We start from the raw sequence: 23488 nt of genomic DNA on the forward strand, positions 1-23488 counted from the left end.
AGCCTTCAGAGGCGAGGTTTCGCCTCCCTCTGCACAATGAGCATGCTTATTACTGGTCACTATAAAAATTGGTGAATCCCCCAAGCTCAGTGTTCTTCTTTTATAATGCAATCCACTGTATGTGCAGGCATTCATCATGGGCCATGCATTGTCCTGTGATTTGGTGCGTTGGGGACCCAACACATGCATAGTAAAGTCGTTTCTCTAATCCAGGAGTCTTGTGTTTTCTGCCAGCATCCATAAAATAGTAACAGGCTAACTTACCTTGTAAGTAAGATGAAATCTCTAATTCTGTACAGTTCTTAAATGTATTGCAACTGTTTTCTCCTGGTCTGTGCTTACCTTTTATTTTCTTTCTGAAACGAATACAAGACTTTTGAATTTAATGAGGTACACCTTATCAATATTTTAGTTTTATAGCTAGTACTTTTTGTGTCCTATTTAAGAAATCTTTGCCTTCTCCAAGGCAGGAGGATTTTTACCGGTTTTCTTCTAGATGTTTCATAGTTTTAGCTTTTACTTTTAGGTCTACCATCCAGGTTCACTTTCTTTCAAATGAAAGTCCAGTTGTTCCAGCAGCATTTGTTGAAGAGATTTTTATTCCCCATTGAATTTCATTGACACCTTTTGTGAAAATTGTTGACCATATAAATTATATTTTTGGACTCCCAAATCCATCGATGCATGTACCATTCTAATTTGATTACTGTAACTTAATAGTTAATCTTGAAATCAGATAGTGTAATCCCCCTAACTTTGTTCTTTATCAAAATTGTTTTTCCTATTTTAGGTCTCCTTTATTTTCATATAAATTTTAGAACATGCTTCTCAATTTCTAGAAACACTTGTTGGAATTTTGATAGTAATCACATTGAATCTATAGATTATTTTTTTCAGAAAAATGTACTTACTGGATTTCTTAATAAAATTAAGTCTTCTGATCTATGAATATGGTATAACATCTTTATTTTTGTAGGTTGTCCTCAATTTCTCTCCACAATTGTGTTGTAGTTTTATCTGTAGATATTTTCTTTCTTTTGTTATACTTCTCACTAATTACATTTTTTCATGCTATTAAAAATGTTCTGTTTTAAAATTTTATTTTCCAACTGCGGGTAGTATTTAGATTTAGAAATTATTTTTATATATTGAGCTTTTATTCTGTGACCTTGTTAAATTCATGTAGATAGTCATGTCATTTGCAGATAGAAGTAGTTTTACTTCTAATGTGTGTTTATTATTATTGTTTTTGTTATTATTGCCTTACTGTACTAGCAGACACCTGCACTACAATATTGAATAGGAATAGAAAAAGCAGACATACTTCTTGTGTTCTCAATTATTGTGGGAAAGTGTTCAGTTTGATCACCATAGAAATTATAGTAATTGGATGATTTTATGATTGGGGACATAAAATATCCAATTGAGTGTTGATAAAATGAACTCAAGAATTAAAATTTTTGGATGCCTGAACTCATCTCTTTAGGGATGTTGCTGTAAGGACTTTGTACAATGTAGATTCAATTAGCTCTCATTTCATGGAATGGCATCTTTTGGTTCAGTTGAGTTTACCTGTTACTATTTAGAAGCTGGAAGATAAGAGTTTCCAATGTTTTAAGATAATTAAATCCTTATCTGTCATAATATAAATCTAAAGTAATAATGAATATTAAAAAATCTAAAAATATCAGATACATTGTTTAGACATATTAAGTAACTACCAGAAGAAACTGTTAAAGGAATTAAGGATTATTGCCTTTGTGAGACAGGGCTAGGATGTAGGACAAGTGGATTTTGTTTTTTATTGTTTAATACCATTTTTATTTTATGCACATGCACTTTTTAGTTATTACTCTTATATTTAAGTAGTATTTGCTACATGGAGCTTACTTATAGATTGTTGAAGAAAAAAATCTGTTTATTCAGTTGTGGTTTATTTTGATTCTAGTTGAATTGTATTTATTTCGATAATAAATTTAGAATGGTCTTCATCTGTTTATTCAGTTGTGGTTTATTTTGATTCTAGTTGAATTGTATTTATTTCGATAATAAATTTAGAATGGTCTGCAAGAGATCATCTAGTTAACCTCCACTGCTAATATTTTTCAATAAAAATATTGGCCTGACATCACGCACAGGAAACTTGAAAAATTTATGATATCAAGAAATTGTAAACAACCTACTTGCCCAAGAGTAAGGGACTAATTAAGTAATGCTCTAATCTGTAGGCAGGAAGAGGTCATATTATTTATGGCTTATTTATTGAAATTGGAATATGTTCATGAAATATTGCTTAAAGATAACAGTAGCCTGTAGAACAATAGGTATCAAACAATGTTTTAAATAAGGAAAGTATATTAGTTTGTTTTCATGCTGCTAGTAAAGACTTACCTGAGACTGGGTAATTATAAATAAAAAAGGTTTAATGGAGTCAGTTTCACGTGCCTGAGAGAAGACTCATAGTCATGGTGGAAGGTGGAGGAGCAAAGGGACATCTTACATGGCAACAGGTGAGAAGCACCAAGCAAAGGTTGGGGAAAAGCCCCTTATAAAACCATCTGATCTTGTGAAAACTCACTGATTATCATGAGTACAGCATGGAGGTAACCACCACCATGATTAAGTTACCTCCCACTGAGTCCCTCCTACAACATGTGGGGATTATGGGAACTACTATTCAAGATGAGATTTGGATAGGGACACAGCCAAAGTGTATCATACATGTTTTTAAATATAAATACATACAAATATATAAATATTCTGTATATATATGAGAAAAAAAGCTTTATGTAGAAATATATTAATAGTTATTTTGAGGCATCTTTGTTTCTGTTGCTTTTCTGTGTTTTCCAAATTTTGTCTGTTGAGCAATCAATCTTTTGGTAATTCAGAGCAAAAAAAAGACATTGATTAGTGCTGTGATGGTGCAAGTTTAATATCTTCTTTGAATGATCTCAGTGATTATGATAAAAATAATTGGATGTTCATTTTCATAACTCTCACCATTTCCCCTTTTATTTTCTGAGATCTTACCATTGAATTCTTCTTTATTAAATTATGACTTTGATATTGACATGAATAAAAATAACCTGCCTTTACAGTGCTTTCCTTTATTGGGAATGTTTTCTTGAATAACCGTATAGCAAATTAATAAAAACAAAAGACATGAAAAACACCTAATTTCCTGCCACTGTAACTGATCTTCTTTTGAACTTATACAATTCCTTTCCTGCCACTGGATGGCTAATCTGTAATTTAAATAATACAATTTAGGACTTTATTGTTAGTTCGCCATCCTCATCGTTTCCTATCTAGGCTATATAGGTTTCTTCTCAACAGATCTCTCTGCTTCTGATCTCAGAGTCAAAGTCCAAGTTCTCTGAGTGGACTGTAAAACCTACAGTCCCCTCCATCACAACATTTTTTCCTGTATCTGCATGGTTAGCTGTCTTATCTCCTTTAGACTTTTTAACACTAAGTTTGAGGCCTTTGAATTCTTTTCTGCGAGGCTTTTTTTGACTATTCTGTTTAAAATTGCATGTCTCATACGATGCTACTTATTCTCCTTCCTGCTTTTATTCTTCTCTGCAGCATTTATTATTTACAATACAACATATTTTAGTTATTTTATATATTACCTGTTTCTCCTCACATGTAGTAAAGCTACACGTAGGTGGGAATTTTCATCTGTTATTCTTATTTCATCCCTGCTCTATTCTCAGTATTTAAAACAGTACCCAGTATTGAGTAGGTACTTAATGTTTGTTGAATAATGAGTAAACTCTAACTCTTCTATATCATATTTCATACTGGAGTGATTCTTCCAAAATTCCCCAGGGAAAGCTAATTGTATAATAGTGCTGTATCACTTTATGATCTGGCCCCTATCATCAGTTGCATATGTTTTTGTTTTTCTCTGGATGTGTGCGTGAGTGTTGTTTTGGTCTGGAAATTAATTCCTTTCTCATTCTTTGCCTCCCTGATGCTTACTTACCTTTACCCTTCTTATGCAAGCTTCCCTGATGGGCTCTGCCAAGTTAGATGTTCTTCCCTTGAGTGTCTTGGTGCTGTGTTACAGGAACTAGACTGTACTGAAAATTATTATTTTCTTGCTTGCATTTCTAGAACTAAGAAATCCAAGTAGAGCTAAGCTTGTAATGTTAGTTGAATGAATCAGTGTCTAATAGCCTTTTCATCATTCCTCAGAACACTAGTTTTAATAGGGTAGTTCTTATATTGAGTTTTGAGTTTTATTTTGTGTGTGTCTAAAATATATTACTGTGTTTTAAGATATTTTCTATACTACATAGTTGTTCATGACATTTTACATTTGAGAAAGCAGTTATTTCAATTTGTATACCTTCTGATGTTATATTGATACTGGAATTTCTTTTTCTTTTTTTTTTTTTTTGAGACGGACTTTTCGCTCTTGTTACCCAGGCTGGAGTGCAATAGCGCGATCTCGGCTCACCGCAACCTCCGCCTCCTGGGTTCAGGCAAATCTCCTGCCTCGGCCTCCTGAGTAGCTGGGATTACAGGCACGCGCCACCATGCCCAGCTAATTTTTTGTATTTTTAGTAGAGACGGGGTTTCACCATGTTGACCAGGATGGTGTCGATCTCTCGACCTCGTGATCCACCCGCCTTGGCCTCCCAAAGTGCTGGGATTACAGGCTTGAGCCACCGCGCCCGGCTTCTGATGTTATATTAGTATCGGTACCACAGATTATGAATTTATAGATTTTTGGGCAGAAGTAAGGAAATTATCTACCACCCCTGCCCAAATAGTGCTAATTATAGCAGTATGTGCAGCTGTTAGGGGGATTAACTTGTTATTTTTTAATGGATAGTCTCCATGCAGTATTAATCAAAAATTTTTTTGACTTATTTTATAGGGAAGTCTTAAGAGAAGCCGACAGACCTCACCTCAGGAATTCATTCATGAGCTGAAAATGGGTTCTGCAGATGAGAGACTTGTCACATGCTTAGAGTCTCTCCGAGTGTCTTTGACCAGCAATCCCGTGAGGTAATTCATCTATTTGAACACCAACAGGGCAGATGTCATTAATGTGTTATTTTAGTTTAATACTTTTTTTTTCATTTTGCCTGGTAAACCCCAACAGTTTCTCAAGGTACAAACTGAATACCTAATATGTATATACAAGACGAAGTATAGTCTCAATAGTACCCTTTGCATTTATTACTAAGTGGCATATTGCTGGGGGACTTTACAAAAACCTTTTTTCTGCCATAGAATTTCTACAAACAAGGTGTTTTCTACAAAATAACTGTTATGATGAGAAACTATTAATTTAATATGACCGAGTTTCACCCTGAATTTTGTCATTGTATATTTACTTGCTGATCCTATTTGACACAGTAAGAAATACTACTAATTATGTTTTCTTTGTTGTTGGAAGCGATGTTGTTGCAGGGGTCATAGGTTATTTTTGCTATATTTACCAAATAAAAGTATAGAACAACCAGAAATATTCAATGCTGGACACAATTACGCTTAAAAAAATTGTTTATCTGAAGTCCAAATTTAATTGAGTATCCTGTATTTTATCTGAAAACAGTACCATAGATGTTTCCATAAGTCAGTTTTGGAATGAGGCTAATTTTTGGTGCCGCTGAGAAATAGTTGTGAACAAAATTTAACAATCAATATAAATATATTTTGATAAATTGAGCATATTAAACCTGTCAGATGATTGCCTGGTAGAAGATGGACTTGTTAAAAAAAAAAAACACAACAAACAAAAACCAGGAAAATGTACTCGAAGTAAATCATGTATGTTAATTGTGGTGCCTAAAAAGAGAGATTTCAATCTATTCAGAGGCTATATGCTAACTCTGAATTAGGCAGGTGGCTAAACAAGAGTTTTCTTGAAAAAATTAAAGCAGAAGTTGTTATGAAATACCAAAGCAGTCAGAATCAAAGAATTTCAGAGCTGCAAGGATCTAAGGTAGACCAGTTTTGGGTTTTTATTTTATAAGAAATGAATGATTATTTCTGCATAAGAATGTATGTATATGTAGTTATATGTGTGTTCTGAAGGCTAGAATTGCATACTAGAATTGGAAGTTGATATGGAGAAGGATTTGCTTTGATTATTACTCTTTGGACATTTCTGAGGCTGGGATATAGTATGCAGAAATTCTTGAGCATCCAAATGTTTAAAAGAAAATGACCTTACCTGCTGAGATGTGAGACTGAGTCACATTTAACTGAGGAGTATGATGAGTAAACAAACAAATTTTAGTATATTTTAACTTTATTTTTCCATATTTTGCCATTTCTAGTCTGTCTTCTAGACTGCAAACTAATGGTGGGCATGAGACGAGGGTTTCTTATGTGTTATTTACCTCTTTTTACCAGACACACTGTTTAGCATGTAGGAAATGCTCCATAAAGATTTGTTGATTGAAACAATGAGGTTTTAATTTCAGCCTTTTTAAGTTTTACCTTGGCTGATGTTAGAAACTGAGAATGGATGAGGGAATTTATTTGACAGGTATATTCATAAATGAAGGGCTTTGATTTCCAGTTTAATCTTTGCCTGTAAAATATGTTCATTTGAAAAAATATCTGGCCAGGTGTGGTGGCTCACGCTTGTAATCCCAGCACTTTGGGAAGCCGAGGCAGACAGATGAGGTTAGGAGTTCATGACTAGCCTGGCCAACATGGCAGAACCCTGTCTCTACCAAACATACAAAATTAGCTGGGTGTGGCAGCACTTGCCTATAATCTTAGCTACTCCGGAGGCTGAGGCAGGAGAATCACTTGAACCTGGGAAGTGGAGATCGCATTGAGCTGGGATCATGCCCCTGCACTCCAGCTTGGGTGACCAGAGCAAAACTCTGTTTCAAAAAAAAAAAAAAAAAAAAAATTATTGAGCACCTGTTGTTTTCCAAGTAGTATGTTGGATATGGAGCTTGAGTAAACAAAGCAGATTCATGCCATGTTTCTATGGAGTTTAAACATAGGAAGAAGGTATTTGGGGGTTGCCTGGGGAGACAATTCACATTCATTTCTCAGTTTATCTGTCAGCCAGTGGGCACTGAAAATATTTATAGTTTTTCAATATAATGAGAAGTAGACCTTTTCTTTACTATTGCTGTTATTCATCTCTTTCTTTTTCTTCAGATTTTGAGATGTCTATGCTAACAAAAGAAAACAAAATAGAAGGTTTTTATATGTGAATTCATGCATTTTACAATGGATTATTATTGTGATTCTACCTAAAAACACTAGGAAATTATTCTATGTCTGGTTCATTTGACCCTTATTTAAAAAAGAAAAATTAGAAACTGGTGGAATTACTTCTCTAATAATGAGCAATTCTAGAATATGTTATTAGGAATCTGTGATGTTATCTATGAAGTAGTTTTTTTTTTTTTAATTGAAAAGAATAGAAAATATTATCATTGGAGAATTTTTTTTCTGAAATTGTGTCACTTCATTTAGAGAGAAAGTTGAGAAGATCCTTATTTGTTTTTTTTTTTTTTTTTTCTTTTTGAAATGGAGTCTCACTCTGTTGCCCAGGCTGGAGTGCAGTGGTGCAATCTCGGATCACTGCAACCTCTCCCTCCCGGGTTCTAAGCGATTCTTCTGCCTCAGCCTCCTGAATAGCTGGCATTACTGGCACGCACCACTTCACCTGGCTAATTTTTGTATTTTTAGTAGAGACAGTTCTCACCATGTTGTCCGGGTTGGTCTTGAACTCCTGACCTCAAATGAACCACCCACGTCCCAAAGTGCTAGAAATACAGGCGTGAGCCACTGCGCCCCGCCCAAGAAGATACTTTAGAGAAATGACTTAGCTGGACATGTAAAACTTAGAAGTTATGCCTGTGATCAAATTTTTGGACTTTCCTGTTTGTTATGATATGCCTGCTCTTTAAGCCAGGTTTTATTTTTTCTTGTTTTTATATCCTGTAGGACTAAAAAGGATTTCTAATTTTTGTAAAGTTTTGAGATCATTGTCAGACCTGTGATATCATTAAGTAAATTAAAGTTTTTAAAATGTCTGAATAGAATGAAAAAGAAAATTGAATTGGTTAATGGTTTTCCAATGCTCGTTTAGGATTAGGATTTATTTAAGTAAAAAATCAAGGAAGGCTGATCACGGTGGCTTACGACTATAATCCTGGCACTTTGAGAGGCTGGGAAGGGCGGATCACTTGAGGCCAGGAGTTCGAGAACAGTCTCGCCAACATAAAGAAACCCTGTCTGTACGAGTTGGGAGGCTGAAGCATGAGAATCCTTTATCATGGGAGGCAGAGGTTGCAGTGGCCTGAGATGATGCCACTGCACTCCAGCCTGGGCAATAGAGTGAGACTCTATCTCAAAAAGAAAGAAAGAAAGAGAAAGAGAAAGAGAGAGAGAGAGAGAGAGAGAGAGAGAGAGAGACTGAGAGAGAGAGAGAGAGAGAAAGAAAAGAAAGGAAGAAAGAAAGAAATCAAGGAAAAAGTAGACTCCTCCGTACTCCCAATTAGCGCTCCCCTCTCGACTCTGGATATGTAATATTTTTAGAGCCACTCTTCGACTTCTGAAACTGCCTAGCAATTGTGAGCCACGTTAGTCTTTTACTATCTAGTGAATTATGTGAAAACCAGTAGGCTAAATTCTAGATTATTTGCCTTGCTTTGTGAAGATTTGATGTAGAAATCACAAACTTCTTCTATTTGTTGTGATTTATTGATTATCTCGCATCCTTGGTGACAGTTTTGAGCTTATTCTGAATAGTAGGGCAAGATCAATTTCTTCAAATTATCAAATATTACTTTTAGTGCATCTTGACATAGTCAATAATTATGTTTGAATTATGGAATACATTTGGGTAGAAACATAAAAAGGTAGAGAGTAACATTATGATTGATATCAAGCATTTATAGATTATACCCATCTATGCATATAGCAAATTAGTGATATAAGGTATCTTTATTTTCTTGATTTGACATGCCTGTCAAGGGCAAGATTTTTTGTCTCAGAAAATCGAGTCTTATCAGGTTTTTGTGTTTTGAGAGTTTTGGCATTATTTTCCATTAATCATAGTTAACATTTTCATTTTCAAATTAAGATTTTTTTTCTGACAAAGTTATAGTTTTGATAGATTTATAAAGAGATTCTTAACTTGATAATTATAATTTTGAGAAATTTATTTTGGAAAATTTTGCAGAAAAGCATATGTTTACATCACAACAAGTAAACAGCCTTTGAATGTCATTATTCTGTTTAATCAGTGTCATTTTTGGAATCTATTTTTTCTTTATTTGTGGGGTTAAAAACAAAGCAGGTGGAAGAGTTGATCTGTTTTATGCCATATGTCACATGTGTAAATATAGAAATAGAAAAACTTGTGACAAGCAGTGTACTCATTTTTATCAACATGATCTGAGGAAGTCTTTCAAGATCAGAAATGTGAAGCTGCAAACACTTTGACTTACTTTAAATTTTTAAATAAAATATTAAACATTTTCAAAAGACAATTTGTCATAACAGTAAAACCTGCATCTTCTTGCCTACTGATGAGGCTGAGATGTATAATATTGCCTATAGCTCGAAGCTTCCTTTCCTCCCTCCTTAATCCTATCCTCTCATTCGTTCCCAAGTGCCCCTTCCCCCAACTATTCTGTGGTAACCACTGTCCTGAAATTTGGGTTTATCATTCCTTTCCATTATAGTTTTAGCATATACGTATTCCTAAGTAACATACGGTTTGATTTTATATGCTTTTTAACTGTATGTTAACAGATCATCTTTCATGCATTCTTCTGAGACTTGTATTTCCTCTCAATATTGTTTCAAGATGGATAGATGTATCTATCCATCTATCCTGGTAGTTTTAACTTTTTGTATCAATTGTGAAAATATTTTGGAATTGGAATCTGATGTTTCCTTTTGAATTTTTAATTTATGCTACTTTTTCCAGGTTCCTATCCAAACTAAACTGCTCCTGCTCCTCCTCATCTTTTCTTTCTGCTTCTTCCTTTTCTATATTCGTTCTTCCTCTTTATTTTCCTTAACTTCTTTTGGATTAATATTTAATTCCTTATTTTTCCTCATTTACTAATTTGGAAGACAAATGATCATTTTCTAATCTTAGAAAAGAAATTTTACATGAACATACTTTAAAAAGAAATTTAACTTGCATGTACTTAAAAGGTACCAAAGTAAGCAATATCTCTTCTCTTGAACCAAATAATACTTCAATATCTTACTTCACTTGTATGCCAGTTTTGAGTGATATTTCACTGTATGTTTTCTTTTTAATAAGTTAGATTTTACTATTACCGAGTCATATTATAAAATATGTGTATATGTATAATATATGTTTCTACACACATCATTCTTTTTAATTTTTGTTTTTCTCCCCTCTGATTATTTTACTTTTGCTTCAAGTATATTATTAACGTCCCTTAGTGTGATGGCAAAATTTTCTGTTTGAAAGTCTCTTTTTTCAATATTGTATTTCATCAAGTTGACCCACAATTTTGTTGTTGTTGTGATATTTTGCCTTTGCTTTGGAAGGATATCAAAATATCTATTTGCCTTTGCTTTGAAAGGATAGGTTTCCTAGGCATGCAATTGAGATGCAATTGAGGGGTTTAGATATCTTTGCTTAGCACGTTGAAGACATTATTTTCTCTTCTGGCTTTCATTGCTATTTTTTGATAACTTGGCATTTAGTAGAACGCATTCCTTTCTAGGTAATCTAGCTTTTCTCTTTGTGTGCTTCTATGGTGTTTTCTTTGTCTTTGGTGTTTTAGAGTTCTTTTATGTGTCTAGGTGGGATTTCTTTCTTTTTTATTCTGATAGGGATTTCTTTTAGCTTTTTGAATATGATGGGTATCTTTCTTAAATTCTGTGAAAATTTTGCCATTGTTTTGTCACGCATTGCTTTTTCCCCTCTAATTTTATATATGTTAGACATTCTTGCTTTATACTCTATTTTTTTCCTATCCTATCGTTAATACTTTGTTTGTCTCTCTCTACTACATTCTGGATATATATTTTTAGATTTGAATGACATGTTTAGAATTTAGATTAACAGGATATAAAATCATATTAAAAATTCACCTTAGAGTTTGAGAATTAACAATATATAACATAGAGTTTGAGAATTAATGATGTATTCAGATTCGTGTTGATACTAGTAGTGACAATTTCTGAAATGGGTAGGAGGAGTAAAGGTTTTCCTGGGTGTATTTCTTTCCTCTTTTTTCTTTTTTTTTGTTTTTCTTTCTCTTTTTTTCCATTCTCTTTAATATTGATACTGTGGAGGTAGGTAACGCAGGCAGCTCTCTGTTTTATTTCCTGTTGTTCAATATGGTAGCCACCAGCTCTCTGTGGCTATTAAATTTAATTAACTAAAAATGAATGAAAAGAAACCCAAAAACGTGTTAATTGCTTGAGAGCCACATGTAGTTAGTGGCTACCATATTGGACAATACATATAGGCCATTTCTGTCATTGTAAACAATTCTGTTGGACAGTACTGCCTAAGGGGACTTGGTTCTGCATATCTACTTCTTTGCTATATTAACTGCATGATTATTACATTTTCAATGTTATATTCCAGATGGTGAGACTATATAGAGAAGATAAACTCTGACAGATTGAAGATTATTTTTAAAAATTTACAAGGATGATTGATCATTCATCTCGAGAGAGTCCCAAGGGAATAAAAGAGTAATATAAGGAAGGTTGCCTTCAGCAGGGAGTGCCGTCCTCACAGGATGAGGCTAAGGGAGTGAGAGGGCTTTGTACCAGGTATTAAGGAATAGAAAAGGAGAGGTGAAATCTGTCTGACAGCCAGTGCTATAGTTATGGTCCCTGGAAGTCATCGATGTAACTGCCTGTAGCAAGGATGAAGGAATCAGCAATATGGTGCATCACAGAAGTCGTAGAAACTTCTCTTTTGGAAAATTAAAAATATTAGTGAGATGCATTTTTTAAAGAGTTTTTGCCCACTTATACCTCTTAAAGGCATTTTTTCAAGATTACTTTCCAATAAGAAGTCAAAAAGTATTAGGTGGGATATTCATATTCTTTTTTACCTCTTTGACACTGCCATATATCTTCGAATATGTCTTCTATTATTTCTTAATTGCCATTCAGAGTTTGTAATGCTTATGACAAGTAACACTGCTTATTAAATAAATACTGGTTGAAAATATCTTCCAATTTTAAGTCATGTGACTGTCCTTTCTAAAAGCATGTGAAATTGATGAAATATTAATGAAAAAATGTTCTGGAAATAAGTAACTATTAATGTTTTCAAATAAGTACTAACTTCATATTTTCAAAGGACAAGCCACTACTTTCTCATGCTTTCACAGTCCTTCCAAACCCAACACCATTTCTCTAAGAGACTCTGCAGAAGACTGATTGTTCCCTAAGGGTAGGAGGCTGCTTCTTTTGTATATTGTCATTCATTCTATAGCTTTGTTTTGGTTTATAGATGTAGTAAATGTATAAATATTTTGACTTTGAATACAGGGTTAACAGTGAAAAAAGAGCACATTGAAAATTTATTAATTTGCTTTTAACAGTCAAATGACTATTTTCTGTAGATGGTAAATAGTTGCTCAGCTCAATTTATAGTTGACCTGAGAGGGCCAGTAATCATAAAGTGCTCCAAATCTATTTTTTGAAGTTGTATGTATATCTATATATGCCATGCACATATATATGGCATATGATATGTGTGTGTGTGTGTGTGTGTGTGTGTGTGTGTATATATATAAAAATAATATGGTGTATATATGCCATATATATATGTAGTAAAATGTATAAATATTTGGTTTATATTTATATTTCAAGTAAACTGGGAGACATATATGGCATATGATATATATATGCCATATATATATGCCATATATAATATGCCATATATGCCTCCTATATATATCATATGCCATATATGTATCATATATGTATCATATGCCATATATGTCTCCCAGTTTATTTAAAATATAAATTTCTGTTTGAATGGCCAAGATTATATTTTTTTAAAAAAATTCTTTAACATGTAAAGTCAATGACAATGTGACACAGAATCCAGAATCTTCATTTTCAATGTAGTTTCATATAACTACAAGAACTCATATATTTCTAGAGTAGGTATATGCAGCTACTCTATTAAAAATAGATTTTGGACCCTATGTTGCTGACATTTAAGTATAACTCAAAGGAAATGTAATTAAAACCTAATTATTTGAGCCGGGTATGGTGGCACATGCCTGTAGTACCAATAACATGGGAGGCTGAGACAGGAGGATCTCTTGAGTCCAGGAATTCTGGGATGTGGTGCACTATGCCAGTCAGGTATCCACACTAAGTTCAGCATCAATATGGTGACCTCCTGACAGCTGGGGACCACCAGATTGCACAATGAGGGGTGAACTGGCCCAGGTCAGAAATGGAGTAGGTTAAACTCCCATGCTGAACAGCAGTGGAACTGTGGTTGTGAATAGCCACTACACTCTAGCATGGGCAACATAGTGAGTCCCTGCCTCTTAAAACAAAGCAAAATGAAACAAAATTAACCTAATTGTTTGAAACTATCAGTTTACTGTTTAAAAGACAACAACAAAAAGTAGAGTGTTAAGCCAAAACAATTTAGAAAAAAATACAATTAAACTTTACAGTTTCTTATGGATATAAAGGTAAAATATAAGAAACTTGCTTTTTTTTTTTTTTTAAAAAATGTTATTGCTTGTTTTCTGAGAATGTAAACCTTATGTGTTTATGGCGATACAGAAATCAGTATGAAGTTATTAACTGGATATTTTGGTTTCTTTGGTTTCTGTTCAGAGATATTAAATGTGAGAAATTATCGAACTGCAGACACTGAAGCCTCTAGTGATTAGTATTTTACATACAAAAAGTCAGCATAGTTTATTCCTTAGATTAATTTTCTAGGCTTGTTATTATGTCTTAGAGTATTGCTTAGTCAGTTAAGTAAAAGATTTTTATAATGATGATGTTTATCTTGGTATTCCCTTGTCTTTATGTATACCTATACGTAAAGAAAGGCCTTAATACAAAGGAAGGGATCACATTGACAACAGAAGGAAGTTTTAATTTTTATGATTCAGAAAACTTATTAGTATTAGATTGCTGATAGATTTCTAATTCTTTTATTAGAGGGGCCGTATAGATCTGAAATGAACAGGTACAGTTTATTTCAGCCTCTATTATATATTAAATTTCTTAATAATTGATATAGTTTGGATATTTGTTCTTGGCCACATCTCCTGTTGAATTGTAATCCCCAGTGCTAAGGGTGGGGCCTGGTGGGAGGTGGTTTGGATCATGGGAATAGATCCCTATGAGTTTGGTGCTGTATTAGCAATAGTGAGTGAATTCTCATGATATCTGGTCATTTAAAAGTGTATGTCACCTCTGCCCACACTCTCTCTTGATCCTGGTCTCACCATGTGAGATGCCTGTTCCTGATTCACCTTCCATTCATGGTTAGAAACTTTCTAAGGCCAATCCAGAAGGCAAGCAGATGGTGGTGTCATGCTTCCTGTACAGCCTGCAGAGCCATGAGCCAATTAAACCTCTTTTCATTAGAAATTACTAAGATGCAGATATTTCTTTATAGAAATGCAAGAATTGCTTAATACAGAAAATTGGTAACAAAGAGTGGGGCACTGCTGTAAAATACCTGAAAATGTGGAAGGAACTTTGGAAGTGGGTGAGGGGTAGAGGCTGGAAGAATTTGGAGAGCTCAGAAGAATACAGGATATAAGGAAAAGTTTGAAACTTCCTACAGACTGGTTGAATGATGGTGATCAAAATGCTGATAGTAATATTGAAAGTGACATCCATGCTGAGCCATTCTCAGATACAAATGAGGAACTTACTGGGAACCAGAGCAAAGGTCATGCATGTTACGCCTTAGTAAAGAATTGGGCTGCATTTTGCTCCTGCCCTAGGGATTTGTGGAAAGTTGAACTTCAGAATGGTTTAGGGTACCGGATGTAAGAAATTCCTTTTTTTTTTTCCCCCCAAACAAACAATTGGAGTCTCACTCTGTTGTCCAGTCTGGAGTGTTATGGTGCAGCCTCAGCTCACTGCAACCTCCTCCTCCCAGGTTCATGCAATTCTCCTGGCTTAGCCTCCCGAGTAGCTGGGATTACAGGCACCTGCCACCACGCCTAGCTAATTTTTTGTATTTTTAGTAGAGAAGGGGGTTTCACCATGTTGGCCAGGCTGGTCTCGAACTCTTGACCTTGTGATCTGTCCGCCCTGGCCTCCCAAAGTGTTGGAATTACAGGCATGAGCCACTGTGCTTTACCACAGTGGAATAAACTTCTGAGCAGCAAAGCATTCAAGATGTGCCCTAGCTTCTTCTAATTGTCTATGCTCCAATGTCAGAGCAAAGAAATTTAAACAGGAAGAAGAACATAAAAGTTTGGAAAATTTGCAGCCTGACCATGTGGCATAGAAGCAACTTTTTTCAAAGAGGAACTCTGGCAGGCTGTGGAACAACCACTTGCTAGATAAATTTGCATAACTCAAAAGGAGTCAAGAGTTAATGTCTAAGACAATGAGGGAAGAACCATGAAGGCATTTCAGAGACCTTTGGCAGCCCTTCTCATCAGAGACCTAGGAGGGAAGAATAGTTTTGAGGGCCAGGCCCAGGGCCCTGCTGCTTTGTGCAGCCTTGAGACACTGCTCCCTGCTTCCCTGCCACTCTGGCATCAACCTCAGCTCTAAGGGGCCCAGGTACTGCTCGGGCCACAGCTCCAGAGAGTGCAAACTGTAAGTCTTGGAGACTTTGATGTGGTGTTAAGCCAGTGGGTGCACAGAGTGCAAGAGCTGAGGTTTGGTAACCTCTGCCTAGATTATTTAGAGTATTTACGGAAAAGCCTGGGTGTCCGGGTAGAAGACTGCTGCAGGGGCTGGCAGAATCCTTACACAGAGCCTCTGCTAAGGTAGTGCCAAGGAAAAATGTGGGGTTGGACCTTTTACACAGAGTCCCTAGTGGGGCACTACCTAGTGGAGTTGTGAGAAGGGGGTCACTTTTCTTCAGATTCAAGGATGGTAGATACGCCAGCAGCTTGCATCTTGCACCTGGAAAAGCGACAGACACTCAATTCCAGCACCTGAGAGCACCTGTGGGTGGTACACTCTGGAAAGCCACAAGGGCAGAGCTACCTAAGGCATTGGGAGCCCACCCCTTGCACCAGTGTGGCTTGGATGTGGGACATGGAGTTCAAGATTATTTTGGAGCTTTAAGATTGGATTTCAAACTTGCTTGGGACCTATAGCCCCTTGGTTTTGGCTAATTTCTCCCATTTGGAATGGGAACATTTATCTAATAGCTGTACCCCCATTATATCTTGGAAGTAAATGACTTGTTTTTCATTTTACAGGCTTATAGGTAGAAGGGACTTGCCTTGTCTCAAATGAGACTTTGCACTTTGGACTTTTGAGTTAATGCTGAAATGAATTAAGACTTTGGGGAACTATTAGAAAGGCATGATTGCATTTCGTAATTTTAAAAGGATATGATATTTGGGAGGGGCTAAGGGCAGACTGATAAAGATTGGATGTTTGTCCCCACCCAGATCTATTGTTGAATTGTAAACTCTAGTGCTGGATGTGGGACCTGGTGGGAGGTGTTTGGATCATGGGTCTGATTCCTTATGGCTTGGTGCTATCTTTGTGATAGAGTTCTTGCAAGATCTCATCATTTAAAACTGTGCCTCCCCCAACCCTCACCCTGGCCAACACATACACTTTGGCTCTGGCCATGTGGTATGCCTGCTCCCCCTTCACCTTCTGCCATGATTAGAAGCTTCTTAAGGCCTTACCAGAAGTGAAGTAGATGCTGGTACCATACCTCCTGTACAACCTGCAGAACTGTGAGTCAATTAAAACTCTTTTCTTTATAAATTACCAAGCCTCAGGTATTTCTTTATAGTAATGCAAGAATGGCCTAATACAATAATATGTAAGAAACACCCAAAACAAGGTTAGAGTCACTGATGTCACCTGGAGTGCCTCTGCAGGGCTAAGTAGAAGTTTAGCCCATTTGAACAGAAGTCTGATAGAACTTTCTACAATGACAAAAATGGTCTATGTCTGTCTTGTTCATTACAGAAGCCGTTTACCACATGTGGCTGTTGAGCACTTGAAATGTTGCTAGTGTGATTAGGAATTAAATTTTAATTAATTTAAATTTAAATAGCCACATGTGTCTAGAGGCTACGCTATTGGACAACACAGCTTTAGAAACTAGTAAAACATATTTCTAGTGCACTTGTTTTGAGCCCTTGCACTCTTGAGTCTATATGTGTGGCTGCTCTCTCCACCATGCTATGAATTTCTCAGGAGGGGGACAAAGTGTTGTGTCATTGTGAAGCTTTAATATGGGACTCAGGAGAGAAAATCAGAGTACATGTTAAATGGATTTGAATAGTAAAAACAGAATAGGGAGATTAATGCCTGAAATAAAGTAAAATGCATGAGCCTGTACTGCTCATTTTGCAAGATAGGAGAGCAGGTATTTTTAGTGTTTTCATGCATTGTCTATTTGGAATACTAGACTAGGTTCAAGGATTTCTTTTCTTATATTACTGAGATTCCTTTTAAAGAGAAGCATCTAACATGGGAAAGAATAAAACTCTTAGTTAAGTTCCTAGGTATGTGACATGGATAACATGCCAGTAAAGTATAGCACAGGATTTTGTAATCTATACATGCCACAGGTATTCCAAGGGCTATGCTAGGTAACACAGTAAATGAGAAGCATATAGGAGAGAGAAACCTAGAGCACAAATAAGTAAAACAAAAGGTATAATCAGTTCATTAAATAAAAAATGGAGGCTGAGAGTGATTAACGGAGAGGTTTTTTTTATTATAGCTGATTATAGAAAGTCTTTCTGAGATGGTGGAGTTTGATACCAAAAGGATAAGGAACTAGTTTAGAGAAGAGTGGGCGGTAGTACTGAACATGAAGTGGAGAGTGTGTGACAGAAGGATGGAGAGAGGATGGTGGAATCCAAAAGGCTGTCAGAGAAGATGGGCAGTGGCCAGGCCATGAGGGAGGTTATGGCTGTAAAGATCTTGATAGGGATGCTGGATTTTCATTCTATGTAAGTGGAAGTCTGTTGAAGAATTTCAAGCAGGATGAACTATTCTGGCTTAACTTTCTAAAAGGATCACTTTAACTGCTACAGGGAGTGTATTAGTGTATTCTCAGGCTGCTATAAAGAACTGCCTGAGACTGGGTAATTTATAAAGGAAAGAGGTTTAGCTGACTCACATTTCTTGCTTTACTGGGGATGCCTCAGGAAACTTACAATCATGGCAGAAGGTGAAGGAGAAGTAGGTACCTTCTTCACAGGGTTACAGGAGAGAGTGAGTGAAAGCAGGGCAAATGGGAGATTTCCCTTATAAAAGGGAGATCTTGTGAGAACTCACTCTCAAGAGAATAGAATGGGGGAAACTGCCCCATGATCCCATTACCTCCACCTGGACCTGCCCTTGACTTGTCGGGATTATGGGGATTACAATTTGAGGTGAGATTTGGGTGGGGAAACAGAGCCAAACCATATCAGGGAGAATAGATTGAAGGGAGGAGAGAGTGGACTAGGAGGTGTGAGGTAGGAGGCTTCGGCACTAGTCACATGAACTAGGAGGGTGGCTTGGGTAAGGATTGTAGCAGTGGTGGGCCAAGGGGTGCGTAAATCTTGCAGATAAATTGGAGGTGGAAACTGCAGGACCTGTTGATGGATTGGATGTGGGATGTGAATGAAAAGGAGGAATCGAGAATAACTTTTTTTTTTTTTTTAACTTGAGCAAATAGGCAGATAGTAGTGCTGTTAACTGCAGTGGAGGAGATTGTTACTGGTTCTGTGAATTTTAGAGAAGAAAATAAAAATACCACCCCATCTGTTTTTTTTTTTTTTTTTTTCTTGAGACGGAGTCTTACTCTGTCGTCCTGGCTGGAGTGCGGTGGTGCCATTTCTGTTCACTGCAACCTCCGCTTCCCGACTTCAAGTGATTCTCCTGCCTCAGCCTCCAGAGTACAGGGTAGCTGGAACTACAGGCGTGCGCCAGCCTCCGCGACCGCGGGGTGGCGGGGGCGGCCAGGAGGCGGCGCTGCGGGGCTGCAGGTGGGCGGACTCTGTGAGCGGCGTCCGGGCGTCTGCGCCTGCGCCTCGCGAGTGCCGTTGCCCGTTTTGCCTGCCGGCTAAGGAGACCCGTGCGCGGCCCACCGCTCGCGGGGGGCAGCCCTTAAAGACGACAGCTCCACGAACGCTGGCCTCTTGAGCCGGGGGGACGCTCTTTTGAAAGTCACTCCCCAGAACAGTTAAGGTTTTATTTCCGAGTCACGGCCCCCGACTCTCGTACAACTCACCCTGGACCACTTCTGGTTGCCGGCCTGCACCTCGTAACTTAGGGTTGAGTGGCCCAGGGTGGGTAGACCTGGAAGTTTAAGCCTCGCTGTTCTCAAGACGGGTTAATTAGCCCAAGAAGCATTATATTCTTTTTCTGCATATGCCGCGGAAGGATCCGTGCCAGAAGCATGCCTGTGAGATACAGAAATGTTTACAAGCCAACAACTACGTGGAATCAAAGTGTCAGGCTGTCATCCAAGAACTGCGTAAGTGTTGTGCTCGGTATCCGAAGGGAAGGTCTGTCGTCTGTTCAGGATTTGAAAAAGAAGAGGAAGAAAACCTAGCACTGAAGTCTGCATCGAAGTAAAGTTCTGCTGAAGTGCTGCTCCATGTTTCCACAGAATGATTTTTTTATTTTTTTATCTTCCTTTCTTCAGGCCGGGTAGCAGCAAATGACAAATGAAAAAGTCAGCTGTAAAGGTTAATGAATATGCCACCTATGCAGAACAGGCAGAAATATAAACATATTAAAAGAGAAATATGCAGAATGTAATAAACTGAGCTGCTAAAATAAACCTGTTTAAGAGAAAAAAAAAAAATACCCGACTGTATTTTTAGTAGACATGGGGTTTCACCATGTTGGTCAGCTCTGGATCTCCTGACCTTGTGATCGGCCTGCCTCTGCCTCTCAAAGTGCTGGGATTACGGGCATGAGCCACCATGCCTGGCCCAAAATAACTCTTTTTAACATGTTAAGTTTGACATGTTTAAAAGAGTATCACAATTTGAGACATCAAGCAAGCCCCTAGATATGTGAGTCTGGAGCTTACATATGTGGAGTGGAGATGCTTAGGCCCTGAGAATGGATGGAATCCCATTGTGAGCTGGCTGTATGGAGAAGGAAGCTAAAGATACAGATGAGTAGTCAGAACAAGTTCTGAAGGATTCTGGGTTCAGAAAGGGTCCAGAAATAGGTGATCCAGAAAGGGAATAGGAGCCAGAAACACAGACTGAGGAGTAGCCAGTGGGGAAGAGAACCCTAAATGCTGGTTTCTGGACCTAAGAAAGAGTGTTTCAAAATAAGAGAGTGACAAACTACATAGTGCACTGCTGTGAGGTGGGGCAAGATGATATTGTTGGAATTGGAAAGAGGAAGGTTGTTGGCATCCTTTGAGAAAATAGATTTTTTTGCAGTCTTGGTGGTAGAAGCCAGACTGAAGTGAGATTGTGTGAATGGATGGCAAGAAGTGCGGAGGATGCTTGTGATGAAAGAGAAATGGGAACTAACCGGACGGGTAGCTGAGGTCAAGTGAATGGAACTTGGTGAGCACATGGAGAAATCAAATCAGTGAGAGTTCAAAAAAGAAGGAAATGTGAATTGGCCTTGAAAAATGAAATTGTTTCAGTTGTTTCAAAGGCAGTTCTGTGGAGGGGAGCATTATGAGTACATTGCCACACAAAGGTAGCAATGAAATTTATTGAATGAAGGGAAGACCATGGATTTAATAATCAGGACTGTTCTGACTAGAAGTAGTGAAAGATATTTAGGGTGAGAACAAGTGATGAAAGGCCTGAAATATGACCATAACGTCTTTTACCCATATATTGTTGGCAAATTAGTCTATATTAAAATGAATAAGTTAGTGCTTTCCTGAACTATTGATGTTTAACTGAGACTAAGAAACTTACTTACTAATATTTAATACATTCCAAACAAGATATTTCCTTTTCTATAATATGGTTCTTTTAATAGTGGACTTGTTTTGATTAGAGCACATACTAGTGTATATGTTTTTAAATCCATTGTTCTTTTACTATTTGTTCATCTAAAGGTCAAGAACTCTTGTTTCTTGTGCATTGTTTTTTATAATTCCTGTTAATCTGGTTTTATTTTCATTTTATTTGGATATTTTATGCCTTTCAGTATGTCATAGCCAGAAAAAGACTAGCAGAATATTGGCCAGGTGTGGTGGCTCATACCTGTAATCCCAGCACTTTGGGAGGGCGAGTTGGGTAGATCATGAGGTCAGGAGATCGAGACCATCCTGGTGAAACCCTGTCTCTACTAAAATACAAAAATTAGCCAGGCGTGGTGGTGCATGCCTGTCATCTCAGCTACTCTTGAGGCTGAGTCAGGGGAATTGCTTGAACCTGGGAGGCAGAGGTTGCAGTGAGAAGAGATCATACCACTGCACTCCAGCCTGGACAATACAGCAAGACTCTGTTTCCAAAAAAAAGACTAGCAGAATACTGGGTTATCTTATCTAATATAAAAAGTGGGAATAAATGATTGTTTTTAAATATACAGTTTTCTTAATAAGTATATTTCAAGAAAATATACATATTAGTGGTTGTATTTTGAAAGTTAGTAGATTTTACAGTCTGAACATTATTTATAATAGTTCCTGAATTCCCAGCCTGGCTCTATAATTTAGTGTAATTTTGGTGGATGGGCCATTGAATGGCATGTAGGTGTATGTTTGTCTTGCCCCACAGGGCATGCTAATTGCTTTGTACTCCCTCCTAGAACTGTTCATTTTAAGTATTTAGTCACCTTGGTAAAGGTATGTGAAAATGAAAGCTTAAAATAAGCTATAATTATATTCAGCATTGGTGATATATTACTCTGACAGAGGAATGTAAATTGGATCTAGATATTATATGGTATTAAAGCTGACCTTCCAAGTTTAAGATATGAAATTTGTTAGTTTGTCACATGTGAGCAGTAATGTATTTTTTCTCATTTGAAGAAGCTTTGTATATTGATTTTAAACCACCTAGATTTCTGTTTGCCTAGGCATTAATGTAAGATTATTCTTTTGGGTAATTAAAAATATTTTTCTTATTACAAAAAATGTAAGTTCATTATATGACAAGTAAATATGCAAAAGGAAAATCAAGAAAAATGTATAATATTGTCTACTTAAATAGACACTAAGTTAGAGGAAGAGAGAGAGAGAGAGACAGAGGGAGAGAGACTGCCTCTGTCTACAGAGAAAGTCTTCCTGTCTAATACCATCGGTTGGTTGGTTGGTTGGTTAAAAACATTTGTTAGCATGTAATCATCAAATAAATGTTTCAAATATACCCCAAACATTTTTTTTATTCAATTAAAAGCATAATAATTCTTTCTTTAGATATTTCATGTGGAGCAGACCTTTTCTTGGAGTGGGCAAAGGCTGATTGCATAAAACATACCCATAATGCATTGTCTTCCTGGTATTGGTGTTTTAAAGTAGAACAGGATCATAAAGGCTCTGGCAAAGCAATCTGAGTACAGAACTACTCGTCTGTTTAAAAAAAAAAAAAAAACCTTGGTTGGGCGCTGTGGCTCACACCTGTAATCCCAGCACTTTGAGAGGCCAAGGTGGGCGGATCATGAGATAAGTAGATCAAGACCATCCTGGCCAACATGGTGAAACCCTGTGTCTACTACAAATACAAAAAAATAAAAATTAGCTGGGCATGGTGGTGCACACCTGTAGTCCCAGCTGCTCGAGAGGCTGAGCCAGGAGAATTGCTTGAACCCAGGAGGCAGAGACTGCAGTGAGCTGAGATCATGCCACTGTACTACAGCCTGGGTGACAATGCGTGACCTGTATCAAAAAAAAAAAAAATCTTTTTGGTACTATGATTTCCCTTTAATATATAGTTGTGCCACATTTACTTTTACTACCATTTAAAAAAGTAACGTATTTTTAGCTTTCCAAAACGTTAGGCTTAGTTTTCTTAGAAGTACCTCTTTCCCACTTACGTGTAACCTGTTTGTATCATATTAATTATATACAGTAGTAAGTACAACCGTCAAGAATGGATTTGGAGAGAAACCCAACTGGTTCTGGTGGGAGCAGTGTGTGGGGATGTATAAGAGAGTAGAATGCAGGCCTTGAATTAGCTGACTAGGTGGAAGATAATCAAGAATGTGTTTGTATGGCTACACATATGTATATACATTTCTTATACATGAACAAAAACATTTTTGTATGATAGAAAATGCCTTATATACCATTTCTGCTTTTAAAACTGCTTTTAAAACTTAAGATATATGAGCATCATTCCACTTCAAGATTGTCGGCATAGTTTTTTTTTTTTAAGTTGGGTTTTGTTCCTAGGACCTA

At 36.8% G+C, this 23488-nt stretch overlaps 2 protein-coding genes across 2 annotated transcripts in view; both read left to right on the forward strand.

Annotated features, from left to right (window-relative positions):
* Positions 1–23488, forward strand: part of DIAPH3 (diaphanous related formin 3) — a 489112-nt gene that overhangs the window by 117108 nt on the left and 348516 nt on the right. Inside the window, exon 5 of the mRNA XM_074387642.1 lies at positions 4895–5025. Coding sequence (XP_074243743.1) covers positions 4895–5025 — 131 coding nt within the window. The remainder of the gene's footprint in view (positions 1–4894; positions 5026–23488) is intronic.
* LOC120365724 (cx9C motif-containing protein 4) lies at positions 19291–19940 on the forward strand. The gene has a single exon (XM_074387358.1). It carries the CDS (start codon positions 19531–19533, stop codon positions 19735–19737), a length of 207 nt encoding a protein of 68 aa, XP_074243459.1. The 5' UTR covers positions 19291–19530; the 3' UTR covers positions 19738–19940.

Source organism: Saimiri boliviensis, chromosome 16 (assembly GCF_048565385.1).
Source record: "Saimiri boliviensis isolate mSaiBol1 chromosome 16, mSaiBol1.pri, whole genome shotgun sequence".
NCBI classification, from domain to species: Eukaryota; Metazoa; Chordata; class Mammalia; order Primates; family Cebidae; genus Saimiri; species Saimiri boliviensis.

Excerpts from the sequence above, each read along its gene's own strand:
- LOC120365724 (XM_074387358.1), top strand. The coding sequence starts at position 19,531 with ATGCCGCGGAAGGATCCGTGCCAGAAGCATGCCTGTGAGATACAGAAA.